This window comes from Vicugna pacos, chromosome 6, assembly GCF_048564905.1.
Source record: "Vicugna pacos chromosome 6, VicPac4, whole genome shotgun sequence".
NCBI classification, from domain to species: Eukaryota; Metazoa; Chordata; class Mammalia; order Artiodactyla; family Camelidae; genus Vicugna; species Vicugna pacos.
The window spans coordinates 28,315,343-28,340,003 of record NC_132992.1 but is presented as its reverse complement, the minus strand read 5'-3'; the positions used below and the strand labels follow the sequence as shown (position 1 = coordinate 28,340,003).

Below are 24,661 nucleotides of genomic sequence, written 5' to 3'. Positions count from 1 at the left end.
TGAACATTGATAGGACAATGGGAGAAGCTTCAAGCTGAGTTAAAAATCCTGAAAGAATCAAGGCTCAGAGGCAAGATGCAGCGGAAGATAGATGTCACAGGAAGTTACAGGGCTGAAGACGAGGAGACTAAGTCAACCTTTGTATGCAGAACAGCTGTATCCCCATGTCCCTTCTCAGCCAGTAAAGTTAGCTCTGGTAGGTTATGGTCACACATTATTTGACACTTCTTTCATCAAGAGGCGAGGACATCCCCTTGCTCGAAAGTGGGTTCATCTAGTCTGCTTTGACCAATTGAATATGGTGGGAGTGACACTATATGTTTTCAAGGCCAACCTTAAGAAACTGGGAGCTTTCACCTTCTTTCTCTTGGGATACTTGCTCTTGGAATCCAACCACTCTGCTCTCAGAAGCCTAAGACACATAAACAGATCACCTGAGACTAAGCTTCCAGCTGTAGCCAGCATTCACTGCCAAACATCTGAGTGGGTCAAGGGGAGGGCAGGGTGGGTGCAGCGGTGAGGGGCGGTCACTTACCTCAGTTGAGCCTTTGCCTCCAAATTCCAGCCCCAAGAGCTATCTGACAGCACCAGCATGAGAAACCTCTACCCCGGGTAAGAACCACTTAGCTGAGTTCAGCCTACTCACAAAACCGTGAGAGATAATAAGTTTAAAAAGTAAGCCACTAAGTTTAAGAGTGGTTTTTCTCACAAGAGATAAGTGCAAAACTAGGTTACACCAAGCAACCGTGACCTCACATGACTTGACCACCAAAAAAGGCTTATTGTTTTTAAGAAAATAACCTAGGAAACTCTGAATTCGGGACAACTAGGCCAACTAAAGACTGGAATGAGCCATGGCGCTAAAAAGAAGAAAAATAAATGAAAGTCTTCATGCTAAACAAAGAACTCACCCATCCTCTTTCTCCCACCCTCACAGAAGACTAGTAACTTCAAAAAAAATGATAGTAGAGTCTTCCTTTGGGAAACTGAATGGCCCCAGAGAAAAGATCATTACAATACTGACATCTAGGAGTTCTCCCAATAAAAAAGGTTGCCTCACCAGTAGATTACCTTGCAGTGAAAGATACCAATTAAATGACCCTACCCATACACAGATCAGCTTATTAGTGTGTCACTCTTAAATACAACACACCACTGAGGATCACCAGCATCTTAGGAAAGCCAGAAATTACACACACACACACACACACACACACACACACCCAAGAGCCAGAGTTAAACAGCAATAATAGAACAAGAAAAAGAATTCACAAAGGAAAAAAGATATCACATCCATGAATCAAGAACAGGATATTACTTTAAGAGAGAGGGAAGGAGAAAAAGCAAAAGAGAGCCCTTAGAAATGACAAACATAATAGCCCAAATTTGAAATTCATAGTCAAATGTATATTTCATATGCTGCAAAACAAATCACCACAAACTTAATGGCTCAAAACAACACCCGGTATTAACTCAGTTTCTGTGGGTCAGGAGTCTGAGCCCAGCTTAGCTGTGTGCTCTGCTGAGGGTCTTACAAGGCAACAATCAGTGTATCCGCCAGAGTTAGGTTCTTACCAGCTTGACCAGGGAACAACCCAATTCCAAGCTCCTTCACACAGTTTGCAAAACTCATTTCCTTGCAGCTGTAGGATTCATGGTAGCATACCGCTTCAAAGCCATCCACGGAGAGAGACGATCCTAGAAAGCTGGGAGCTACACCTTAGGCAATCACATTCACGTGATGATCAGCGGATCCTGTTCCACCGATGAGAAGCCAGTGCCGAAACCCAGCCACTCTGATGGGAAGGGTACTCTGTAAAGAGCTGGGTACCAAGAAATGGTGTTCCTGGGGGAATGAGTTCAAACATCATGGGGGCCACTTATAAACCTGTTTGCCACAGAATAGTTGTAATATTGCAGTCAGGAAATCACTAAAAAAGAAAAGGCTATGGAAATAGAAGCAAAAATATAAGAAACTAAGAAGATTGGTCTAGAATGTCTAATACGTGACTAATCGTATTTCCAGAAAGAGAGACCAGAGAAAAAAATGTGGAGGAGAAATTTGGAAAGGAATAATACAGGAAAATGTCCCCATACTGATTCTATAGATTAAAAGGATTTAAAATTGAGTGCCTATCAAAATCAAGAAGGAACCCAACATCAAAGCACATCATTGTGAATTTTTAGAACGCGGGAGATTGAAAACCCTAATGACTTCCAGAAAGAAAAATTAGAATTCCATTGAACTTCTTAAAAGCATGGCAGAACATAGAACACAATGGAAGCATGCCTTAAAAATGCTGAGGGCCTTAAAATTCTATGCTCATTAACTCTATAAATCAAGTGAGAAGAAACCAGAGACATTTTAAAATGTACAAGGACTCAAATAGAGAACTCTCAAATAAAGATCAAGCAGTCCACACTGAGGCACGTACATAGAGTCCTGAATTGTGGAGTATATAAAAAATAAGGATAAGTGTATATATCTATATATGAATACTAAGTGAATGAAAAAAGATCAAATAACTTTAGGATCAAAAAGTAGAACAAGGGACAGTTTAAATAATTACTTGTCGTAACAAGGTGAACTCTGATATTGATGTAAACAAAACCTGTGATATAATTGTATTGATAGCATAGAGTGAGCAAAGTAGAAAATGAATGAGCTAAGGGTTCTTTCCCATCACACTTTGATGACAATATGGAAAATTAAAAATAAAAAGTAGGAAAATGGATGCAATGGCAGAAGAAACAGGCAAAAAGAATTGAGAACAGCTGATCCCGAGGAATGAGACTGGGAAGAGTTAGGGAGAAGAGACAGGACTGGAGACGGACATCTTTTGTTATAAGCCTTTAAAGTCTGCCTTTTTTCCACCTCTATGTTTATGAATTATTTTGACCCCTATTCCAATATCCTTTTAGGTTGCTTCCTTTAGCATGGAAAGCTAAATATTTGAACTTCCCAGACTCCTGTGAAGTTAATAATCTGCCCTAGGTCCCAGTGAACAGATACACTACACTAGACTTGCAGGCAGAAGCAACCAACCTGGGTCAGCAACCATTCATGGAAACTCATAACTTCTGTTAAGCATAGAGAGGGAGTCATTGGGTTCTTAGACAGCTGGGTTGCAGTTTCTACATCCGTCCCTAGTGACATAAAACAATGAATACGGGGCAAACCAGTGGGGTTTTCTTCCTACAATATTTCCATGGTGTGTTGGGCATCTTCTGTGGTTAGTTCATTTCTGGATTTTACATTTTTATATAGCATCCAAACAAGATTCATGGTTTCCCCCAGAGGTTCTACGAGCTACTTCATAACTTTTTAATATATATTTTTTCTAATTAAATTGCCTAGAGTGGATTCTGCTGTTTGTAACCAAGAACATTCACTGATATACTTAATAAAAATAAGAATTAATTTGTTTAATTTGTGATAACTTTTCTAGTAAACTAGTTTCTAAATGTAATTCAAGGGACAATTTCTTCCTTTCCATGGTCTATGGTCCCTTCCATTCAAAGCATCCTTTACTTTGCACTTCAGGCATAAATTTTTAAAAATGTGATATTGAGAATCTTCAACATTAATATTCTCTTTCTGAGCCTTTAAGTTGAAAACTTCAAGATGGACAAGAGCTGATGACACCTTTTTTTCCTTCTAATTCAAAATTGATTCCAAAATTTTTACCTATGAAGAGGATGCCTGAGTTTGAGATTTGGAAAAGGAATTGGAAGACAGTGTAACAGCTCCCTCCATGGTACTGAATCTTAGTCCCTTCCACAAAGCCATGCCCTGGACCTGATAGAAGATAAGTTACCTCTGCTATATGTTATGGTCTCACTTCTGTAGACCAGTTTCAGTGCTACTGCTGATACAGATGTAAGACAGCGAAAGTAACACTGCTCTGCCTGCATTAGATCATAAAGGATCAATTCACTAGAGTAAAAGCAATAGATTATAAGATCTAAAACTTTCTTAGTGACTCAGATATAGATGCTAGCCAGGACTCCATGTTTTAAGTGACATAAGCTCAATACAAACTAAGCCAAAAGAAGGAATTTATTCATTCATGTAACTACAAGTGCGTTGGTTTTAAAATATGACCACGAATTCTTTGATACTTCTCTCTTCAAGATATGACACCTAAACACCCTCCTCTTGAATGTGGGCAAACTTAGTGATCTGCTTCTGACTAATAGGATAAAGTGAAAGTAAAGGTATGTGACTTTGGAGGCCAATTCGTGAAAGATACGGTGGCTTTCCCCTCGCTCTCTTGGATTGCTCACCCTGGAGGAAGCCAGTTCCCATGTTGTGAGGAGAGGTCCACATGGAGAGGAGCTGAGACCTCAGCCAACAGCCACACTGGGAATGGATTCTCCAACCTTCAGATGACTGTAGCCCCTGATAACACCTTGACTGCAAACTCATGAAAGATTTTGAGCCAGAACCACCAACTTCAGTCACTCCCAGATCCCTATCAGAAAATACGTGAGATAATAAATGTTTGTTGTTTTAAGCTACTAAGTTTTGGCATAATTTGTTACAGAGCAATATATAACTAACACAGGATGACTCAGGTTGGCCTGACTTCCAGCATAGCTTGATCTGGGGGAAAAAAATCTGTCATCAGGATACTCAGTTCATCTTTTGGCTCTACCTCTCTGTGTCGAAGTTTCATTCTTCAAAAAGTTTTAGCAATACCCTTGGGAAAGATGGCTGTCAGCAGATTTTGTCCCACAGACTTATTATGACTTGTGATCCTAGAGAAGGAAACAGAACTTGTTTCTCCCAGCCTCCATATTCAAATCTTAAGGAAGATTCTGTGGACTCAGTTTGAGTTTCAAGCCAATTTCTAAAACTAGTCATGGTAGCCAAGTGAAATGAGTATTCTGATTTTCCACTGTGGTCATATGGCATCCCTATGCCTAGAGAGGGAGCAGGGACAAAAGACACAGTGATAAGAAGCCTGATGGCACCACATGCAATGAGGGAAGGGTAGTTCTAAAAACAAATTAAGGAAAAGAGATGAAAGAAGTCAACAATAATACTTAAAAGCCATTTCCATGCTTAAGCTTCTGCTATCATTGTGCATAGTAATTAACTTGTACATTCAAAGAGTCAGCATTGGCACTTGTGGAACGGATCGTCTGGAGGCAGTGAAGCTCGTTTCCAATGGACTCATGCTACATGCGTTTCATGATGAATGAATAGGATAGAGAAAGTGGTTTTGATCATAAACATGGATGATGGTAGAATCCTTTTGTGAGCATCAGAATCTAAGCCTTGTTTTTATGATCATAAGAATGGTGATAATGTGAATAATTATTTTCAATACCTTGGATATATCCAAGTATTTTCAATTTTGCCCAGTAAACTTGTTGGTACAACAGGAGGAAAGCAAACACTGGTAATCCTCCACTTAGTAATCACTGTCATGATCATAGGAAGGGGTTTAGCACTGCCAGAATTTAGAACTTTATCTTTTCCTGCTAAAAATGTTTGCAACCAAACGATAAATCCTGGAGAGGGTATGGGGAACCCTCCTACATCGTTGGTGGGAACATAAACTGGTGCAGCCGCTATGGAGGACAGTATGGAGGTTCCTTAAAAACTGAAAATAGATTTACCATATGATCCAGCAATCCCACTCTGGGGCACATATCAAAGGAAAAATATAATTTGAAAAGATATCTTCATCCATATGTTCATAGCAGCACTATTTACAATAGGGAAGACCCTAATGTCTATCAACAGATGACTGGATAAAGATGTGGTGTGTTTGTGTGTGTGTATATATATATACACACACACACACATATATATACATACACACATATAGTGGAATACTACTCAGCCATAAAAAAGAATAAAATAATGTCATTTGCAGCAACATGGTTGGATCTGGAGATCATCTTTCTAAGTGAAGTAAGCCAGAAAGAGAAAGAAAAATTCTATATGATATCACTTATATGTGGAATCTTTTTTTTAAAAAAAAAAAGGACAAAAATGAACTTATCTGCAGAACAGAAACAGACTCACAGACAGAGAGAACAAACTTATGGTTACCAAGGGTTAAAGGGGGTAGGAAGGGATAAATTGGGAATTCGAAAATTGGACCTCTTGGGGAGTGGTGGAAATGTTAGCTATCTTGATTGTGGCAGTGGTTTCATTGGTATACACATCTTTCAAAATTCATCAAATTGTATTATCTGAAATATGTGAAGCTTACTGTACAGGAACCATACCACAATAAAGGTGTTTAAAAAAATACCTGAAATTTTTAAAAAAATGTTTGCAACCAGACTAAACTGCAGGGTTTAGATGTGTACAGTTTGGTGGTAAAACTGTAAAGATAAGCAAAGAATAAATTACTACAAAAGTTAGGAGAGTATTATCGTGGTGTGAAAAAGTGTTAAAACTTGAGTAGGGCATAGAAGAGTTTCTGGGGAGACTGGAAAAAATGTATTTCTTAACCTAATGGCTGTTAAAAGAGTGTTTGTCTTATAACCGTTCTTCATTATAAATTTTGAAATCAAGAAGTGTGAGTCCTATAACTTGTTCTCATTTTTCAAGAATGTTTTGTCTATTCTGGATCCCTTGCATTTTCATGTAAATTTTAGGATTTTCAGCAAAGAACCCAGTTAGAATTTTGATAGAGATTGGGTAAAATCTGTAGAGCAATATAATTCTTCTACTTCATGAACATAGGTTGTCTTTCCATTTCTTTAGGTGTTCTTTAAACAATGTTTTATAGTTTTCTTACACTTCCTTTGTTAAATTTATTCCTATGTATTATAATATTTTTATGCTATTGCAAATGGAATTATTCTTTAAATTTGTCTCAGATATTTGATTGCTACTGTATAGAATACAACTAATTTTTGTATATTGATCTTGTGTCCTGAAACCTTGATAAACTCATTTATTAGCATTTGCTATGGTCTGAGTGTTTGTGCCCCTCCTCCGCAAATTCATATGTCGAAATCTTAACTCCTAAAGATAATGTATTAGTAGGCTGGGCCTCTGGGAGGCCTCTGGGAGATTAGTGCCTTATAAAAGAGGCTCCAGAAGCATCCTTATCCCCTCTCATCACGTGAGGATACAATGAGAAGTCTAAGACCTGAAAGCAAGCCTTCACCTGACCATAGTAACACCCTGATCTTGGACTTCCAGCCTCCCAAACTGTGAGAAATAAATATTCATTGTTTACAAGCTGCCTACTATGTGATACTTTGTTATAGTAGTCCAAACAGACTAAGAGAGCTCTAATACTTCTGGGGGGCATTCCTTAGGGTTTTATACATACAAGATCATGTCATCTGAAAATAGAAGTAGCTTTACTTCTTCCTTTCCAATCTGGTGACTTCATTTTCCCCTTCTTGCCTAATTATCCCGGCTAGAATCTCAGGTACAATATTGAAAAGAAGTGGTAACGATGGCTTAGTGGGGAAAGTTTTCAGTCTTTCTTTCACCTTTAAGTCACGTTAGTTGTGGGTTTTTCATAGATGCCTCTTTTCAGGTTTCGAAAATTCTCTTATATTCCTCGTGCGTTGAGTGATTGTATCATGGAAGGCTGTTGGAGTTTGTCAAGGGATTTTTCTGTATGATTGTGTGGTTTTTGTCCTTTATTCTGTTAATATGTTGTATTACATTGATAGATGACTAAACCAACTTGCATTCCTGGGGCAAATCTCACTAGATCATGGTGTACAATCCTTTTTATATGTTGCTAGATTCAGATACTTAGCATTTTGCTGAGGATTTGTGCATCTATATTTATAAGGGATATTTGTCTATAGTTTTCTTTTATGATGTCTGCTCTTGGTATCATGGTAATACTGGTTTCATAGGATGAGGCAGAAAGTATTCCCTTTTCTATTTTTCAGAAGAGATTATAAAGACTTGGTATTAATTCTTTAAATATTTGGTAAAATTCACCAGTGAAGCCATATGGTCTTGGGCTTTTCTTTATGGAAAGTTTTTTGGTTCCTAATTCAATCTCTTTATTTGCACCAGTTTCATGCAAATATCTGTTTCTTCTTGAGTCAGTTTCAGGAGTTTGTGTGTTTCTAGGTGTTGGAGACACCTGCATAAACAGAATAGACCCTTGCCCAAAGTTTGGTTCACACCAGTGACACCATACACACACCAGGAGAATAGGAAGAGATTTATTACTCACATAATGAGGCTTTCTGTGGCGAGAAGGGCGGGCCTCCCAACCTGTCTGAAAACGGCTTGAGAGAGCAGGGAACGGGAACTGACTTGCAGTTTTTATGGTGGCTGGGATGAGGGTTCCCACCTGGAGGAGATGGGCCCTTGCAGAGTTTCATCATCTCATCAGTGCCAGTGAAAGAGAACCTGGGCTTTCTTACCAGCTTACGCAGGGGTGGGGCAGAAGGGGAAGATGGGAGGAGCAAGGCTTAAAAGATGTCAGTAGTCAAACATCAAAAAAGGGAATCAGACTTTTTATGTCAGAAACGTGTCGGTTTCACTGACGTTATCTAATTTGCTGGCATCTGGTTGTTTATGGTATTCCCTTTTCTCCTTTTTATTTCTGTAAGTTTCATAGTAACATTCCCTCTTTTATTCCTGATTTTAAAACTGTCTTCTCTCCCTCTTCTCTGTGTCTCTGTCCCTGTCTCTGTCTCTCTCTCATACCAGTCTACGGAAAGTTTTCTCAGATTTATTCTGCCTGGTCAAATTTGCTGTTCGGCCCCTCTAGGACAATTTTTATTTCGATATTATACTTTCAACTTCAAAATTTCTATTTGGTTCTTTTTTTTATATATGTATATAATGTCTATCCCTTTATTGGTATTTAGGATTTGGTGCGGTTTCATTCTCCTATTTTCCTTAAGTTCTTTACAAATGTTTTTTCTTAGTTCTTGAACATATGCAAACAGTTCACTTGAAATTTTTGTCTACTAAGTCTAATGTCCAGGCTTCCTAGGGGACAGTTTCTTTGTTTGCTTTTTTTCCCTGTGTGTGGCCCATACTTTCTTGGTTTTGTTTATCTTTTTTGTGTGCATGTTTCATAATTTTTTGTTGAAAACTGAATGTTTCTAAGTAATATGATTTGGTAGCTCTTGAAATCAGTCTCTCTCCCCCTCCCCAGGATTTGTTGTTGTTGCTGTTTGCTTCTTTGTTTAGCAACTTTTCTGAACTAATTCTGTAAAGTCTGTATTTTTTGTTGCAAATGGCACTACTTGGCTAGCTTAGCGGTCAGCTAGTAGCTGAGCAGTGATTTCCTCCAACACTTGAAACCAGTAAGTCTTCCAGTCTTTGCTGCGGGGCTGTGTGTGAATGTTGGGGTGCACCTTCAACACTCAGCCAGGCAGTTGACAACTCAGCCTTTGCTTTCTGCCTGTGCAGCGCTCAAGGGCAGCCTTAGGTAAGTGCCTGGGGCCTTCTCAGATTCTTCCTGCACAGCCCTATACATGACTTGGCTTTCTAGATTCCCAGGAACATGCTGGAGCTTTTCAAAGCACCCCCACCTCCTCGCCCCCCTACCCCACTCCCTGGTCTCATTCTACAGTCTCCTTTTAAGCTTTTGGTTCAGATTATTGCTTCCCCCAACTGCTGTCCACTGCCTAAGGCAGCCACAAAAGTACTCAGTTGCCTCTGATTGTTTTCAACAGGGCTTTTCACACTGGGCAGCTTCCAATTAGGTCAAGTAAAGTCTGCCCTTGCGAGTGGGGCCTCAGGTCCTGACAGACAGATCAAATAATTACACGTCTTTGGGTTTTTGGCTTTAAAAGAACTCCAAACCCATTCTACCTACTCCAGTGGCTTCCAGACTGCTGGCGTTCATCAGAATTGCAAGCTGTTGGTTTTCAAGGCTTCTAGGGAACTGGGGGAAGAGATCAGAATAGGGCACGTTACAATACCACAATGCTCACTGATCTTACAGAGATTCAGCCCTTTTTTTTTTGAACAAATGCTCCTCAGACTGCTGCAGAGCCTTAGTTAGTTTCTAGAGTTCTAAAAGTTTGATTCTATTTTTGCCAGTTTATCATTGCTTTTATGGAGGAGAGAATTTCCAAACTCTTCACTCCGACATTTTTGTTGACGTTGTATCACATACTTTTTTTAAACCTCGGATGCCTTTCTGTTTCCAGTCCAACTGCCCTTTCAAACCCCATCCAGACGTTACCTCCCAGGTGTGAGGGTGGCTTTTCTGAGGACACTGTCTCCTTGGTACTTGCTGCCTTCTCTCCCCTCCAAGTCCGAGGAGGCCATGGCGAAAAAAAAGAGGTGGCAAAGAGGCTTTGAATGCTTCCGAGCTAGGGCCTGTGATTACCGCCATCTAGAACCTCAGGTGGCCTTGATCATTAGCTGCAGATAATCAGGAGTTGGAGCTATCTGGAGAGGGCTGTTTTCTGTCCTCAAAAGAACAAACCGATGTAAGTTGATTCCCTCACAATCTTCCATAGTGTTTAAGGGCACAGGAGCTCCACTAAGACCGTAAGAGCTCACTGCCTCCTGGCAGCGATGATAACGGTGCACACATAGTTGAGCCACTCTGAAGATCAAATACAAAACAATTAAAATAAAACCCGTGACACGATGTCTGGCATAAGCTCTCCATACAAAGTTGCTGGCATTTTCATTCTCACTGTCGGAGCACCAATACGTAGAGGAAATCCTGTATTGTATACCTGAATGGGAAAGGACCTCAGAAATCCACTCAGCCAACACGCAGGGCAACAACTCACAATGCCGCAAATCCCTATCACGTTATGGCCTATGTTTTACTATCTCCAAGGACGGGCAGTTGATCATCTCAAAGGCAGCTCATTGCATTGCTGACTCACTCTCATCATTAGAAAGCCCTTTCCTCTGCTCAGACCCAACTCGTTCGCCCCCTTTCCCCTTGAACCTCTCAAAATCAAGCTAATGTCATTGCAGGCTTCTCATCTGCACCCTCACTCGTCTTTCTAGCTCTGGGGAAGAGGCTGGTTCTTTCCATCGCTCACCAGGTTTGCCCTGCTTCTAACAGCCAGAGCCTGAGGCGTCCTGCCGAAATCAAGTGGGATCTGGAGAGTCTAGCTGGAAAAAATACCCTTTCAGATCACAAGAGATCTCATGATCTCTTTGCTGTCTCCCTTCCCGTGGCAAGTGAATCCCTGCCCCAGGCCTACCCTGTGACCATTACCAGTTAAACACACACACACACAGAGAAAAGGTTCGATTTATCGGTTGCTCTTTGGGCAAGGTTAGCTAGAGCATTATTGGGGTGAAATTATATTCTAGTTACAGATTCATAAAACTTTGCTTTAAACCAAATTAGCTTTTATGAGACTCTCAAATGCCCCCTCATCCTCATACACAGCAAAGGACTTCACTCATAGTCTTTATATATCCTCTGTGGTTTTTAAATGATTAAAGCAGACATAACACATAATGCAGTTGATATTAAATATTGTGAGAATGACAAATCAGAACTATTTTCACTCTTAAGCATGAACTGGTCATTTATAAAGGTTCCGTACATACATTGTTGTTTTTATTTTAGATTTTTCTCCTTAAAAGGACTCGTGAACTATTCATTATTATCTGCTATTTGTTTGTATACACACATCTTAATTCTTCTGAAATAACATTTAAAAAATCTCTCTAAAATTGCCTTAGAAATGTTAACCTTTAAGGAACAGTCAATTAAAAAAATAAAAGCTCAGGTCTTGACTCTAGCGCACGTTCAGACGTGTCAAGATTTTATTGTTTCCCTCTGACCTGATAAAAGCCTCCAACAACATACAACGTGCCAACCTCTTCTTTGCTCAACTCAGAGGAAGTCATATAAAGGAGAAAAAAAAAAGAAAACATGCTTGAAATCACAGTGACCAAAGGATTTGAGTCAATAATTACATTAAATAACCATAACTTTGTTTAACTATTCACATTCCACACAGTGGAAATTAGCCTTTCCTCCAGATTTTTTTTTTTTTGCTTACATTTTTTAACTTCGAAGCACTACAATAAGAAAAAAACAACTTACAGACTTGCAGGATGTGTGTTTTTCTCTTTTAATGCCAAGCACAAAGTGTACATCATAAAATTCATATTTGGTGTTTGGCATTATTTTAATAGGAAAGATCTAGATCACAAATATCTTGCCATGAAAGAAGTCTACTACAGTAATGAAAAAAACATATCATTACGTCATCGGTGACTTCAATACAATATGTAACAGATATGGCACTTCAGTAAATGTTGGAAGACACGCGGTACTTGTGCTAGTCTTAATATAGGCACAGTAAGAAAGGCAGGCATTTCCCTCTTTGGCGAGAGCTGCACTTTTAGGGCAGTTACGCTGCTCATTATCCCAGTGAAGTTAATTTTGAGGAAATTCTCTTTACTTAAGCCAAATCCGACTTACATGCAAGACTGTGGTACAAGCTACTAAAGAGAAGATTCAGGCTGCCAACTTTAGTCATCTCTTTTTAACAAAATCGTATGCATGTAGCAGAGTTAGAACAACAAGAGAGATTCAGTGTCTGCTGGTTCTGAATGTCATTTTTCCCTCTCTGGTGTGGTTTTATATTTTCAGCTCCTTCCCCTTTCTTTTCCTCTCCCCTACCCTCAAAATTCTGGCTTAGCATTGGCATGCTTAATTAAATCCATTCTGTGCTTTACTGTTGGAAGACGTGGATGAGAGAAGGATTCAGGGCAGGGGCGTACAGTGTATAGGAAATGCACAGACTCTGCATTTGCACAAATTCGCCTCATGGAGATTCATCAGTAGTGAGTTTAAAAGTTTTAAAATTAGACCCAATATTTTGGGTGTTCAAGATGATTTCTGCCTCAAAGTATGGTTCCTATTTAGTTGTTAGTTGGGAGAGCACTGGACCAAAACAAAAATAAAATAGAAGCAGCCTCTTTAGTTGCAATGGTTCTTTGAATGCTGGAGCCTTGCTGGGCAACCGAAACGCACGTCTGTGGTGCTCATTTCCCATGTTACACGTGACTTGGCTGGTGAGGCTGAGTAGACGCAAGGCAAAAAGAGTGTCGGGGGTGGGGGGGTTTACGTGTAAAATCCTCAGGCTTGAAGAGAGCAGGCTGGCCAAATCCCAGATGCAGGAAGGCTCACCCACCCTGCGCTTTGGCCATTGGATAAATCCTAAATAGGCACTGGGGGTACCCCAAGTATGATCAGAGAACAGAGCCTACCAGTAGGCTCTGAATGCTCACGATGTTACATAAATCCTAACAGTAGGAGGACAGCTAATGCACCCAAATGCTCTGATTTCTTAACTGGGGTTTCCCATTAGACCCTCAGAGGGCCAAGGAAGAAAGGGAGGTCATACCCCTTACATCTCCTCCTTGGCATTGAACTTACTCCTTAGCCAGAGGCAATCTCCTTCCTCTCCTTCCTCTGCTCTCAAGCTCAACCTCTTGTCAATGGCTAAAACAAAAAGACCCAAAATATACTTCCAGCTAAAAAGGAGTCGGCCTGAAACTCTCTCCTCAGCCTGGGACTGAGGAAACTCTCTCCTTCAATGCCGGGGACATTCGGCCGAGGCAGAACCTTTATAACACAGGGCTGTGGCTCCCAGAAGCATGACACAGAAATAATGAACTGGGAACGAGGTGATTATAGCCAAGCAAAAGGAAGCATAATAGGACCTTCTGCTTATGAAGTTTTGGGTTTTTCCTGTTCCTATGGAGGAGTGTCTGAACGACATCTTTTGTCCTCCTGAGGCGCAAAGCAGGAGGGGCTGTTTGGTTTAGCTCACACTCACTTGGTTCTGAAAACAGGGGAGGTCAATATTTAGGTTTGAAGTTTGCTACTGGACTACGGCTGGTTCATGCAGTCACAGTGACAGCCAGAGTGATCAGTGATTACAATTAATCATTTGGGGGCGGAGGGGGGCAATTTCATTTCTCCTCTGTTCACTTTGGGCTCTTTAAATGCCAGGACAAAAACCTGCTAAAGCATGGGTCTCACTGTGTTTGGGGGTCAGCCTTTCCAGACTCTGCCCGTCTGCCTTCTGAATTTTGCTGGACCAGACTGGTCCTCACCCTCAATCTCTCCCTTCTCTCAATCCTTCGTCCTTCCTGCCCCCGCCCCACCAGTCCCCTCTAGAGTCTCAAAGGTCTTCCCCAGTGGGAAACATTTACACCTATGGTCAAGTGAGTTAACTGAGAGCCCTTGGCAGGTACAGGGTTAGATGGAAATAGTCACTGAGATCCTAAGAAGGGATGAACTGTGAGAGGGAAGGAGGAGGAGGAAGCAAGAACAGGTTGAAAAATCTTTTCCAAGGCTAATGCAGCTCTAAAACAGGTCTCTCGCCCTCAGAGTAGCCTCTTCCACGAACATTCATTCTGAAGGGAGAGTCTGGTTCCCAGGAGGGCCCGTGGAAGACCAAGGCAGTACGGAACCACAGCCCTGCCCCTTCCAATGTGCGTCGGGTGGCGTGAGCTTTCTGTGCCATCCCGCAGGGAAGCAGATACGTGTACAGAATAGAAGTGCCCTCTGGCAGGGGCTGTGTGACCTCCAGCGTCTGCAAACACCCGCAGGCACCCCCTCACACTCAAGCACGCAGACTACGCACTAGCAGGCTCCCATCAGGGCGCAGCCGGTGGGTCGTCTTGCCTCTAGGTTTAAGCCAAGTAAGAATCGGGTTGTTTTTAGGTCTGGCCCTGGGCCGGCCTGGGGCTGCAGCCCGAGGACAGGCGGGGTGTGCCCGGGCTTAATCCAAATCGATGGATATGCAACGACACTGCTTGACGCGCGTGACCCTCTTCTTCTTGGTGGGCGGCTGCAGTTCGGGGCAGTTGAGCGTGACCATCATGGTGGTGAACTTCTTGGGCTTGCAGAAGGAGCAGGACTGAAAGGAGCCTTCCTCCTTGCGGATGTGCCTGGGGATGTAGAAGGAGTTGCACTGGCCGTAGCAGAAGCGGTTGATGATGGTGCGGCTGTTGCAGCCCTCCTCGTGGATGGTCTGCTTCAGCGGCTGGGTTTTGCACCAGTCTCGCTTCAGGTACTTGCGCTCGGTCACGTGCAGGGCCTCCTGGCTGGACTCCAGCACCTCCTCCCCCGGCATGGCCGTGCCGCGCCCCTGGCCCCGCCCCCGGTTCCTGGAGCCCGGCTGCTGGGGAGACTGAGTCTGCTCGGAGTCGTTGTGCTGGGCCTTGTCCGGAGGGGGGATGGCCCCTTGGGACCCTTTCTTTTTCCCTTCAGCAGCCGGCAGCAGGGTCCCCAAGAGGAGAAGCAGGGCCCCCACAGTGTAGGCCGTGCGGCTCATGCTAAAGGGAGGAGGAGACACAGAGAGGGGGACAGAAAAGGTGGGAAAGTTCATTAATGAAAACATTAATAGCAGCTAACATTTTTTCAGGCACTTGCCAAACACTTTATGTGAACTGTCTCATTTACTCTCGGGGTACTTCCATGAATTAGGCACTGTTATTCTCATTAACCTCCTGGCCATCAAGCCATGACGTAGCTGCCCAGGGTCACACAATCCACAAGCCCAGGTGTGAACTCAGCCAGGACCATCTCTCTGTCACTTGTGCTCCCGCGGGAATTTCTTCCTGGCTCCTGACACCAACTACACTTGACATTGTATTATGGTCACTTAACTGTGTTCATCCTTGTACTTGACAGTATTTAATAAATTCCTACTAATGTCAATGCCAGATTACCTTTGCACCTCTTTGAGGAAACATTTTCCATCTTGTTTTACAGCCAAGACGAATTAGCCCCACTGCCCAGAGGGCGCATCTGCGAGGAAAGGGTGTCAGTCTTTTCTCCCTAAGTAGCCTGAGCCCTTCCTGAGTTTGGTTGGTCAGAGCTTATGAGATGTTCCCTGTTATCAGGCGTCGGAAGGAGACGCGTGGAGACCAGGCAGAGGAAGAATCCTTCACCAGAAGAGCACGAGACAGAAGATCAACACTGAGCATCTAGTCAAAGCCCTAGGGCAACAGCTTGCTGTCTGACTTTGAGAAAATCACTTTACTTCTCAATAAATGACTTCATTTAAGCAAAGAGACAAATTCCTCACCTCCCCAGATAGGTTGTTCAGATCAAATCTGACGTAAACGTGAAAGCAATTTGAGAACTAACCAAACGTATGGCTGTATAGCAGACAGAACGAATTACGTTACCAGAAAGATCCCGTAACTCATGAGACTCCTGGACCCCTCATTCTCATTTTAAAACTGGGCACAGATATTCATTATATCATTCTTTATACCATGATACCCATTTTTCTGCTTTTAAATAATGAAGTAGGTAACTCACATATATGTGGATGTTCATGTACATGTGTGGATAAAATTTAGAAGGGAGAATATGGGCACAAGAGAATAAGTATGTGCAAATATTTACACTAACAAGTACCACAGACATGCCGAATAGCTAATGATAGCGAATGATTGTGGATGGGTCTGGAGTCAGAGGTAGGTCAGCAGTAGCAATGGCATATGAACAATGGCAAAAATATATATATTATATATATGTATTAAATAAGGAGGAGGAGGCCAAGGAAGAACTGACTCCCTCCCAAAAAAAAAAGAAAAAGGAAAAGGAAAGCAAGGATGGAGAGAGAAAAAGATAAATGGAGTGAGAACTGTAAACCAGAGAAAGGAAGACTATTCTAAAGCAGGGTGTCCAGGGAAGGCAGTGCAGACAGAGGAGGAAGAGGAGAAGCAGGGGAGACATCTTCCCCAAAGGAGGGTGCAAGAGAGAAGCATCAGAGTATTAAGAGTCTCCTGGATGGGGGATGGGTATAGCTCAGTGGTAGAATCCATGCTTTAAATGCTCGAGGTCCTGGGTTCCATCCCTGGTATCTCTATTTAAAAAAAAACTCCAGGGACAGTGCTTCTCAAACCTGAATGTGCAGACAGCCACCTGGGGATATTGTTAAAATGCAAATTCTAATTCAGTAGGTCTGCCTTTCTAACAAGCTTTGAACAACAGTTCCTATAACACCTGCAGCCATGGGGCATGGAGGGAGGTGTGAAAATGTGGAAGATTTTCTTTTCAATGAGTTTTCCCTTTTTAAAAAATTGAAGTATAGTCAGTTTATAATGTTATGTTAATTTCTGGTGTACAGCATAGTGTTTCAGTTATACATATATTTTTTTCCTTTTCATATTCTTTTTCATTATAGGTTATTACAAGATACTGAATATAGGACCCTGTGCTATACAGTAGGACCTTGTTGTTTATCTATTTTATATACAGTAGTTAGTATCTGCAAATCCCAAACTCCCAATTTACCCCTCCCCACCCCATTCCCCCCTAGTAAAGATAAGTTTGTTTTCTATGTTGGTGAGTCCAGACTCAGTGAGTTTTACAGTTTCAAATCACAGCCTCCGCCCTCAGGCCATCACACCAAATCTGACCTGAATCCTGAGGCTTCCCCTGTCTTCTGCCTGCATCATGGCTCTGAACCCAAGGTCACAGCTGTGAAGCACCATGTCCCTGCTCTCTTCTGTCCACCAGCATGACACGTGATAACCACTAAGTGTAATTTAATAGTAACCTTATCGTGGCCCCCCTAAAGAACTGGACGAGTTGGCACTAGTAGCTGGAGCAATGACCTACTACCTGTCAAAGACAAAGGCAGGGTGGACATTCTCTAAGGGGCAGCCCCTGTAAGTAAAGGCCATGCAACATTAAGGAGAATGTCAAATTAAGATTATTAAATATTCAGTTTAAAGTATCCTTAAATGGCTCCATCTTTTAAACACGAACCTAATACTTTTGGGCAAGTTCAAGTTTGGAGCTGATAAAGTGACATTTAGCTCCTCCTCTGACTGCAGACTCCCTGGCTTTTGTCAGTTTATGTTACAACATCCTTGTTCTTTAAACAGAGCCTTTTTTTTTTTTTGCCTCAACAACAACAAAAAATTAATTTCCTTGTTTTGTCTTGGAAAAAAAAAATCACTCATGAGGAAAGTCCAGTTATAAGACAGTGCTGATTTTCTCCAGAGACCAGGATAACTTAAGCCATGACAGTTCAGTCTCCTGGGCAAATATATTGTGAATTTGAGAAGCTTTCACAAGTTTCTGTTCTTTTTTTTTTTCAATTCAGGGTCAGGTGCTAAACTAAAATTCAGTCTCTGCCTGTTTCAATGAGGAGCACATGCAACAGCCCGAGGCCTCCATCACCAACTTCCCCCATCCCTACTAGAAGTGGCCTCTAGAACAATCTAACCCTCCCAGACCAAGACTCTCAGAGCCACCATCACAGATGCCAATCTGAGATGTGACCAGGAATGTATATTGACCCCAAGGGACAGGTTCACGTCATGGGGCCAGCCCCTCCCACAAACATCTGTCCAAAAAAAAAAAAAAAGTGCAATTTTCTTTCTCCAGAACAACTTAAGATCCTCTTTATACCCAACTTTCCCTTCCTGGCATTTCCCCACCCAGAGAGTCTAGGACTTATTCATCACCTCATCCTCCGTGCCCGGCAAAGTAGGTGCTCCTTCGTTGAACGAATTGGATGGTTACCGACCACGCTGACCATCGGAGTTCCTGTTCTGTGCATTTACAAATGCCTGCGCACTCGTGCTGATGGACAGCAGAGCTGACTGCAATTCTTTTGATTTCTGACCCTCAGTAGAGCAAACTCCTTCTAGCTTAGGGAGCTTCTTAGTTCTTCTCTTCCTTCTTTGAGGAAAACCCCAAATACCCACTACTTTTTACCTTGTTCCACTGAGACCACTGTGGGGTTTATTCCCTAATTAAAGCCATTGTATTCACTATGGCAGACACCAACAATAAAGCAGTAAATTCAAAATAAGTCAACTGTGGTTTTCTGTTTTAATTTGGACCAACTTCCTGTTCCTTTGGGAGTGTGCAAACCCCATAAGAAAAGGAGATGGAGAGTGACAGGCTGTTTATTTGTTTATTTTTAAGAAAAGAAAAATTTTCTCAAAATATATGAAAAATATTCTGAAATGGCTTCATTTTCAAAAAGCCTACTCCTTAAAGATCTTCAGCTTTTGAGTTCTTAAATCTTATGACTAGCTCTTTGGAGAGAAATAAAAACCAATTTCAGGAATCTCAATCAACAGAGACTTCAGCTTCTTAGAGAACAGCTGTGCTCTGAAGGGCTCTGCACATTCCACATGAGTAAGAGTGAGGGGAGTGAGAACTATAATTAGTACTAGAACCAGGGCTCTGTCAAGTCATTGTGGTCAATCACCCAACTTCACCCCACACCAAAAGGGTCTTGATTTACTCAGTGAAGGAAACAGGACTGTTTTGCTCTTAAAATCCCAAATGCATTGCCACCAAATAATTTGCACTTTGTAAATATCACAGACATGAAAAAGACCAAGAAAATGTCAATTACTTGACAACAATTCTTTTTCACATCAACAGGGAGCAGACTGCTCCATTATCAAAAATGAAACCAAATGCTAATCCAGATTTAGATTCTTACAAATTATCACCTATGTCCAACCATGAGCTAAAAACTTTTCTGGCAATTTGCATTCATGAAATGACCCTCTCACATTATTAAAACTGCATCTCATGGACCCAGTGTGCATCATATATGCACGAAGAACTCTCTTTATTCTCCTTTGCAGACAATATTCTTCTTTTCAAATGCTGCCTCAACTTCCACTTAATGCATTTCTCCTGCTCCAAGTCACGTGATCATACTTTCATGGTGAACTTTCTCTGTACCTGTTTCCCACCAGCAAGACCCACCCACCCATCTTTTTTTCCCTCTTTACTACTGTCCACCCCTATACCACTTGTCCCGGAGGACACAGACCATCTCAAAGCAGGTCTTCTCTACCTGATGCTTTCCTTCAGGTTGCCCTTAGTGATCAGCAGCAAACATCTGCACACAGGCTAAGCCGTGTCAACCACCTCTGTCTTGTGCAGGTCACAGTGATTTATTCCAATCTCCACAAGACCCTAAGAACACGATCATCTAATCCTGGGGAGTCAGAAATAAGAGGGATACGTGCAACCTGTTTCCAATATCCTCAATATCTTTGTGTAAGTTTAGGCCAGCTCCTTTCAGCACTCTTCTGCCATATTTCTCATTTGAGCTAACCAACCTGCTTAATCATTGAAATGGAGTGTTGAGTGGGATTAACAGTGAGGAGACAGTGGTCAGCAAGCCAGACGTCTGTGGCTGAATGTCTGATCAATTTCTCCTGATGAATTAAGTTTTAGAAAGATATTCAACAGGCATGACATCAAATTATTCCCCAGCATAAAAACATAATGGAGGCAACAGCAAATGCTCTAAGTGCAGGCCAGGTTTTAAAATAATCTATTCCTTTTTCTCAGGATTAAATCTTTGAGAAGGGCAAAGGTCTTTTTGATTTGATCTTTTATTTTTAAAAAGGTAATCGACTTTTAGAAATTGAGCGGAGAATTTCTTAAGAATATACTGGGTTGAGTTTTTATCTTCAGCCAATTTGCACCAAGAAGATAAAAGTTAAATGGTTGGCAAGCTAGTACAGGATAAAGTCTCATTGTATATGTATTGCAAGTACCCCAACCACAACCTTCCTATTCTGAAGACAATTCAGGCTAAATCAGGCTGGGGTCCAACATCACGGAGGGCACGGAGGAGACCACCCAGTGGTTAAGTATCTCAGGAGCTCTCTAGGCTCATCGGAAGATTTCCTTTTTTTTTTTTTTGGTGAAGTTAATGATTGTATACAATTCTTGCGGTCAACAGGAAACAAGTGAGAAAGTAATAAATGTTAAATGTTCACTGAGCAGCACTGCTGAGAGACAGCCAAGTCATGGGTTCTCTATTGTAGTGAAAGATGTGTGTTAGTCCCCATGTGAGTGGGATTTGGGATTTAATTTCAGAACCACCTTGTGGTATACCCAGACGCCGTATAATGTTACTGCCCTTCCCAACACCACCACTAAAAAGAAGAGCTACCTGTATTTTTAAACCCTTACTCTGCCAGGAATTATGCTAAATTCTGAAGGAATTTTATAATTTATTTTTCACAACAAAATATGAGGTAGATAATATCATCTTCCTTTTACCAATTAGGGAATCTGAAAAGTTAGGAATTTGTCCAAGGCCACATAGCTCCTAAGTGGGAAAGTCAGGTTTTGAACCCCATTTTACCTAGCCCCCAAATGCATGTCCTTAACCACTATGCTGTGGACACCCAGCACAGTATTTAATAAGGGACACATGGACATGTTTCTAATGCAATAAAGTTGGAACAATATTGTAACTCAAATAAATCTCTGTTTTGTTCACATGTGAAGGAAAAAAAACTTTCGGCCCCAGGAATTCCTATTGTACTTTGTATTTCTAAGAGCATATATTAAAATTAAAGACAATTCCTTGCAGCTGAAAGAAATAGGCTGCTAACACTGGCTTGATCTGTGCCTTTCAGTTGGATGCTACAGTCACCTCCCCTACCCCGACTCCTTTTATATAAAAGGTTTAGGTTTTCCTGTGTGTCCTTTTCTCTCAGTACTGCACAGCTCTGCTGCTGATAAGCATTTCTTGGGAGAGGGCTTTGTGGCATAAAATTTCTTGGCCTGACATCACTTTTAACACTTAAACCTTAAGATTAAAGCCTTCGGTTTAGAAGACAAGGCAGGCCGCGCTCATTCAGAGACATGAGGATGTGATAAGCTTCTACTCTCCTGTGAAACCATTCACATAAAGACTATGTTAGCCAACTTGTATTTCCTCAGGATTGTGGATGGGTTACCTAAACACTTCACTCAAAATGAACTTTTAAGAAAATAGGAAACCTATGAAATTACAATGTTTACAAAACACTTTAATTCCTACAATGACCCGGGGTTTAAACACATACACACACACACACACACACACACACACACACACACACACACGAGCGCTACACACAGCAACTACACTATAAAGAGCCCTTAAATAATTAGTTAATACCAACAGTTTGGAGTATGCAATTTATCCAATGATGGTAATCAAATCACCTACTGTTGTGAGCTGGAGTGTGCCAGGGAGGAGATGAGAATCTGTAGTTTTCTTAAAATCTTTTCCTCATTGCTTTAAAAAGGACCATCCTTTCTAGTTCCCCTTGCTCCAGTCTTTCTAACCCCCACAAAGAAAAAAGAGGAAAGAAAAGAAAAGAAAAGAAAAGAAAAGAAAAGAAAAGAAAAGAAAAGAAAAGAAAAGAAAAGAAAAGAAAAGAAAAGAAAAGAAAAGAAAGAAAGAAAGAAAGAAAGAAAGAAAGAAAAGAAAGGAAGAAAGAGCGCTGGAAAGCCCTGGGGTGAAAGGAGACTCCTGGCCCTGTGATGGGGTTATCTTAACCTCTTCTCCGCTATTTATTTAACTTGTGTGTACAGCCAGAAGGAAGCCACTACTCTGGGGTCCCTGGGACAGCTTAAGTCCCTGGTGACCCATTTAACACAATAGATTGTTTTAATCAACTCGTGTCCTGGCACCATCTCGAAGGGGAACATAAACAGACGCGCGCACTGCTCGGATCTGCTCTTTCCAGCGGGAGATCCAATTACCTACCGATGGTCTCCTCTCTGTCCCTGTACCATTTAAGAACAGATTTTTAACCCTTAACTTCGAGGCTATATTTCTGTCTAAGAGAGCCAGGATTAGGGGAGGAGAAGGCAGCAGCCAGATTTGAAGGGGGGAGGGGCTCCTTCAGGCCGGCTCTGGGAGCGCTGGAAGGACTTCATTGAAGAGGCTCCCGTCTGTCCCCCTCCTCACCCGGGGGACCTTCGCCAGAGCCCGGCTCAGGAAAACGCCAGGCTGGGGTGCCCCCTAGGCAGAGCTGGAATTCGAAGACAATGCCAACCAGAGTGGTTGGTGGCTCATCTGTTCTTCCCAAGCCCGAAATCTACGAATAACGTCGGCCCGTGAGGTGACAGCCCCGACACCCTGCCGGCCTCCCGGCCTTGCTGGGTGAGTTGAGAGCAAATCGGCGGGCGAGGACGAGGGGTGACCTGGGAATCCAAGCCAGGGACCAGCCCCACGCCGCCAGTCCTGCATCGTCCGTAGCGAGGAAGGCGCGGCAAGGCGAGGCGGGGGCCTTTCGGACACAAATTAAGGAGTACCCGCGGAAGTGGGACCCGGCGGGTTGTCAGTGTCCAGCGCCTGGACGTCTGCGGTTCAGCCAAGCCGCGCATGGGGCAGGGAGAAGCCTAGAAGAGGAAACCCAGCGCCCAGGAGTACGCACCCAGCACGTGGATGTGTGCGGTATTTGCCGTGTAAGCACCGCGGGGCTCGCTGGACTCGGCATCCGGGACAGCGCACCGCACTTCATCTGTCGGGTTTAAGACCCTCAGGTTTCCGCCGCGACGGAACTCGGCGGCTATGCTGTTGCACGAGTCTCCATCTCACCTTGAGGATGGGCAAATAGCGCATCGCTGATTCTCGGGTTCCTCCACCCTGCGGCAGGGTGGATCATGGCCCTCCCACCGGCACCCCCTTCCCCGAATTCCTCAGACCCAGCGTCCCGCCGCAAACACATGGGACCCGCTCTGTGCCACTTGCCCCGCTCTCTGCGGCCGAGCCGCTGCTCCCGGTCATTACCCTACTCCAGCTTTCCGGACGCCCGGACTCTGCGTTCTCAGTCAGCGGGCGCGACTGGCCAGCGCGGCTGCCCACGCGCACCAGGAGCGCATCAGCGGAGCTCCGGGAGGTGTAAAGGGGATGCCCGGCTCCCCTGCTTGACATCTCCTTTCCCAGACTTTCCCTGCAGATTGCGCAAGGTGGGGTCACAGCACCCACGACGTTGGCCCGAAGGACCCCGAGATGGTTCTTCAGGGGATGCCCAAGGAACCGCAGGGCCTCGGCCTGCGCCGGCGGAGGGCTGCCGTGCGTCTGCACCCAGCAGGACGCAGGAGTCCTTTGCCGACCCCTTATCTCTTTCTCTCTCTCTCTTTCAATCTCAGTCTGTTTCAATCTCTCTCTCTCTCCTCTCTCTCTCACACACACGCGCGCGCGCGCGCGCACACACACACACAAGCCTCTGCGCTCACCTGTCAGTGCAGCGGGCCTTAGGGGCCTGCGCTCTCGACGCGTGGCGCGGTGTGCGGCCGCGGCCCGAGCCGCCCGGGCTCGGCGCGGGGTCAGCCGGACACAGAGTACCGCTCTCGCTGCACACTGGCTCGCCCGGTCCGCGGAGGGCGCACCGAGTGCGGGGCATCGCGCCGTCTCCCGTTTAAATGCCGGCAGCGGAGCGCGGCGCCCAGGGCCGCGCCTCTCCATTGGCCAGGCGCCGCCGCCGCCGCCGCCGCCGCCGGACCCGCTATCCGCCCCCTTTCCCGGTACTGCCCCCGCCCCCTGCACCCCTGCTGCCTCCCCGCGGGGTCCCCTCTCCGCCTGCCTCGCCTCTTTGTCTGCTCCCCCCGCCCAGGCCGGCTGGGAGAGGTCACCCCAGGGAACCGCGCCTGGAATGCACAGCAAATCACATTTTCCGCTCCCGTTGGAGGGGGAAGCGCGGGAGGAAATCCCCCGGCTCCCGGCCCCTCATTCCTCCTCCGCCCCAGGCCTGGGCTTTTCCTCTTGCCGGCTCCGCTCCGCCTGCGTCGGCCCCGCGACGCGCTGGGTCGCGGAGACTGCGCTGGGAAGAGCAAGATCTCCGTGGGGTCTGGACAGATTAGGGGATTTTCTCCCGGTGAAGGGACCTGGACTGCAGGGCGCTCTGGTTGAGCGGTCGCCAGTCTGGGGCCGCTCCGGCCGAGGCCCCCAA

General features: G+C 43.8%; 1 protein-coding gene across 1 annotated transcript; it reads right to left on the bottom strand.

The window, feature by feature from the left end:
* Positions 1-11,174: 11,174 nt before the first annotated feature.
* GREM1 (gremlin 1, DAN family BMP antagonist) lies at positions 11,175-24,198 on the bottom strand. Its single transcript, XM_006201612.4, has 2 exons — positions 23,949-24,198; positions 11,175-15,250 (listed from the first exon to the last, which is right to left on the bottom strand). The coding sequence occupies exons 1-2, from the start codon at positions 24,113-24,115 to the stop codon at positions 14,695-14,697; spliced, it is 723 nt and encodes a 240-aa protein (XP_006201674.2). The 5' UTR covers positions 24,116-24,198; the 3' UTR covers positions 11,175-14,694.
* Between the last annotated feature and the right edge of the window lie 463 nt (positions 24,199-24,661).

Coding starts and splice junctions, on each gene's coding strand:
- GREM1 (XM_006201612.4), bottom strand. CDS start 24,115: ATGCCCCGCACTCGGTGCGCCCTCCGCGGACCGGGCGAGCCAGTGTGC. Junction 15,251..23,948: donor AAGGCCCGCTGCACTGACAG/GTGAGCGCAGAG, acceptor TCCTCCCTTTAG/CATGAGCCGCACGGCCTACA.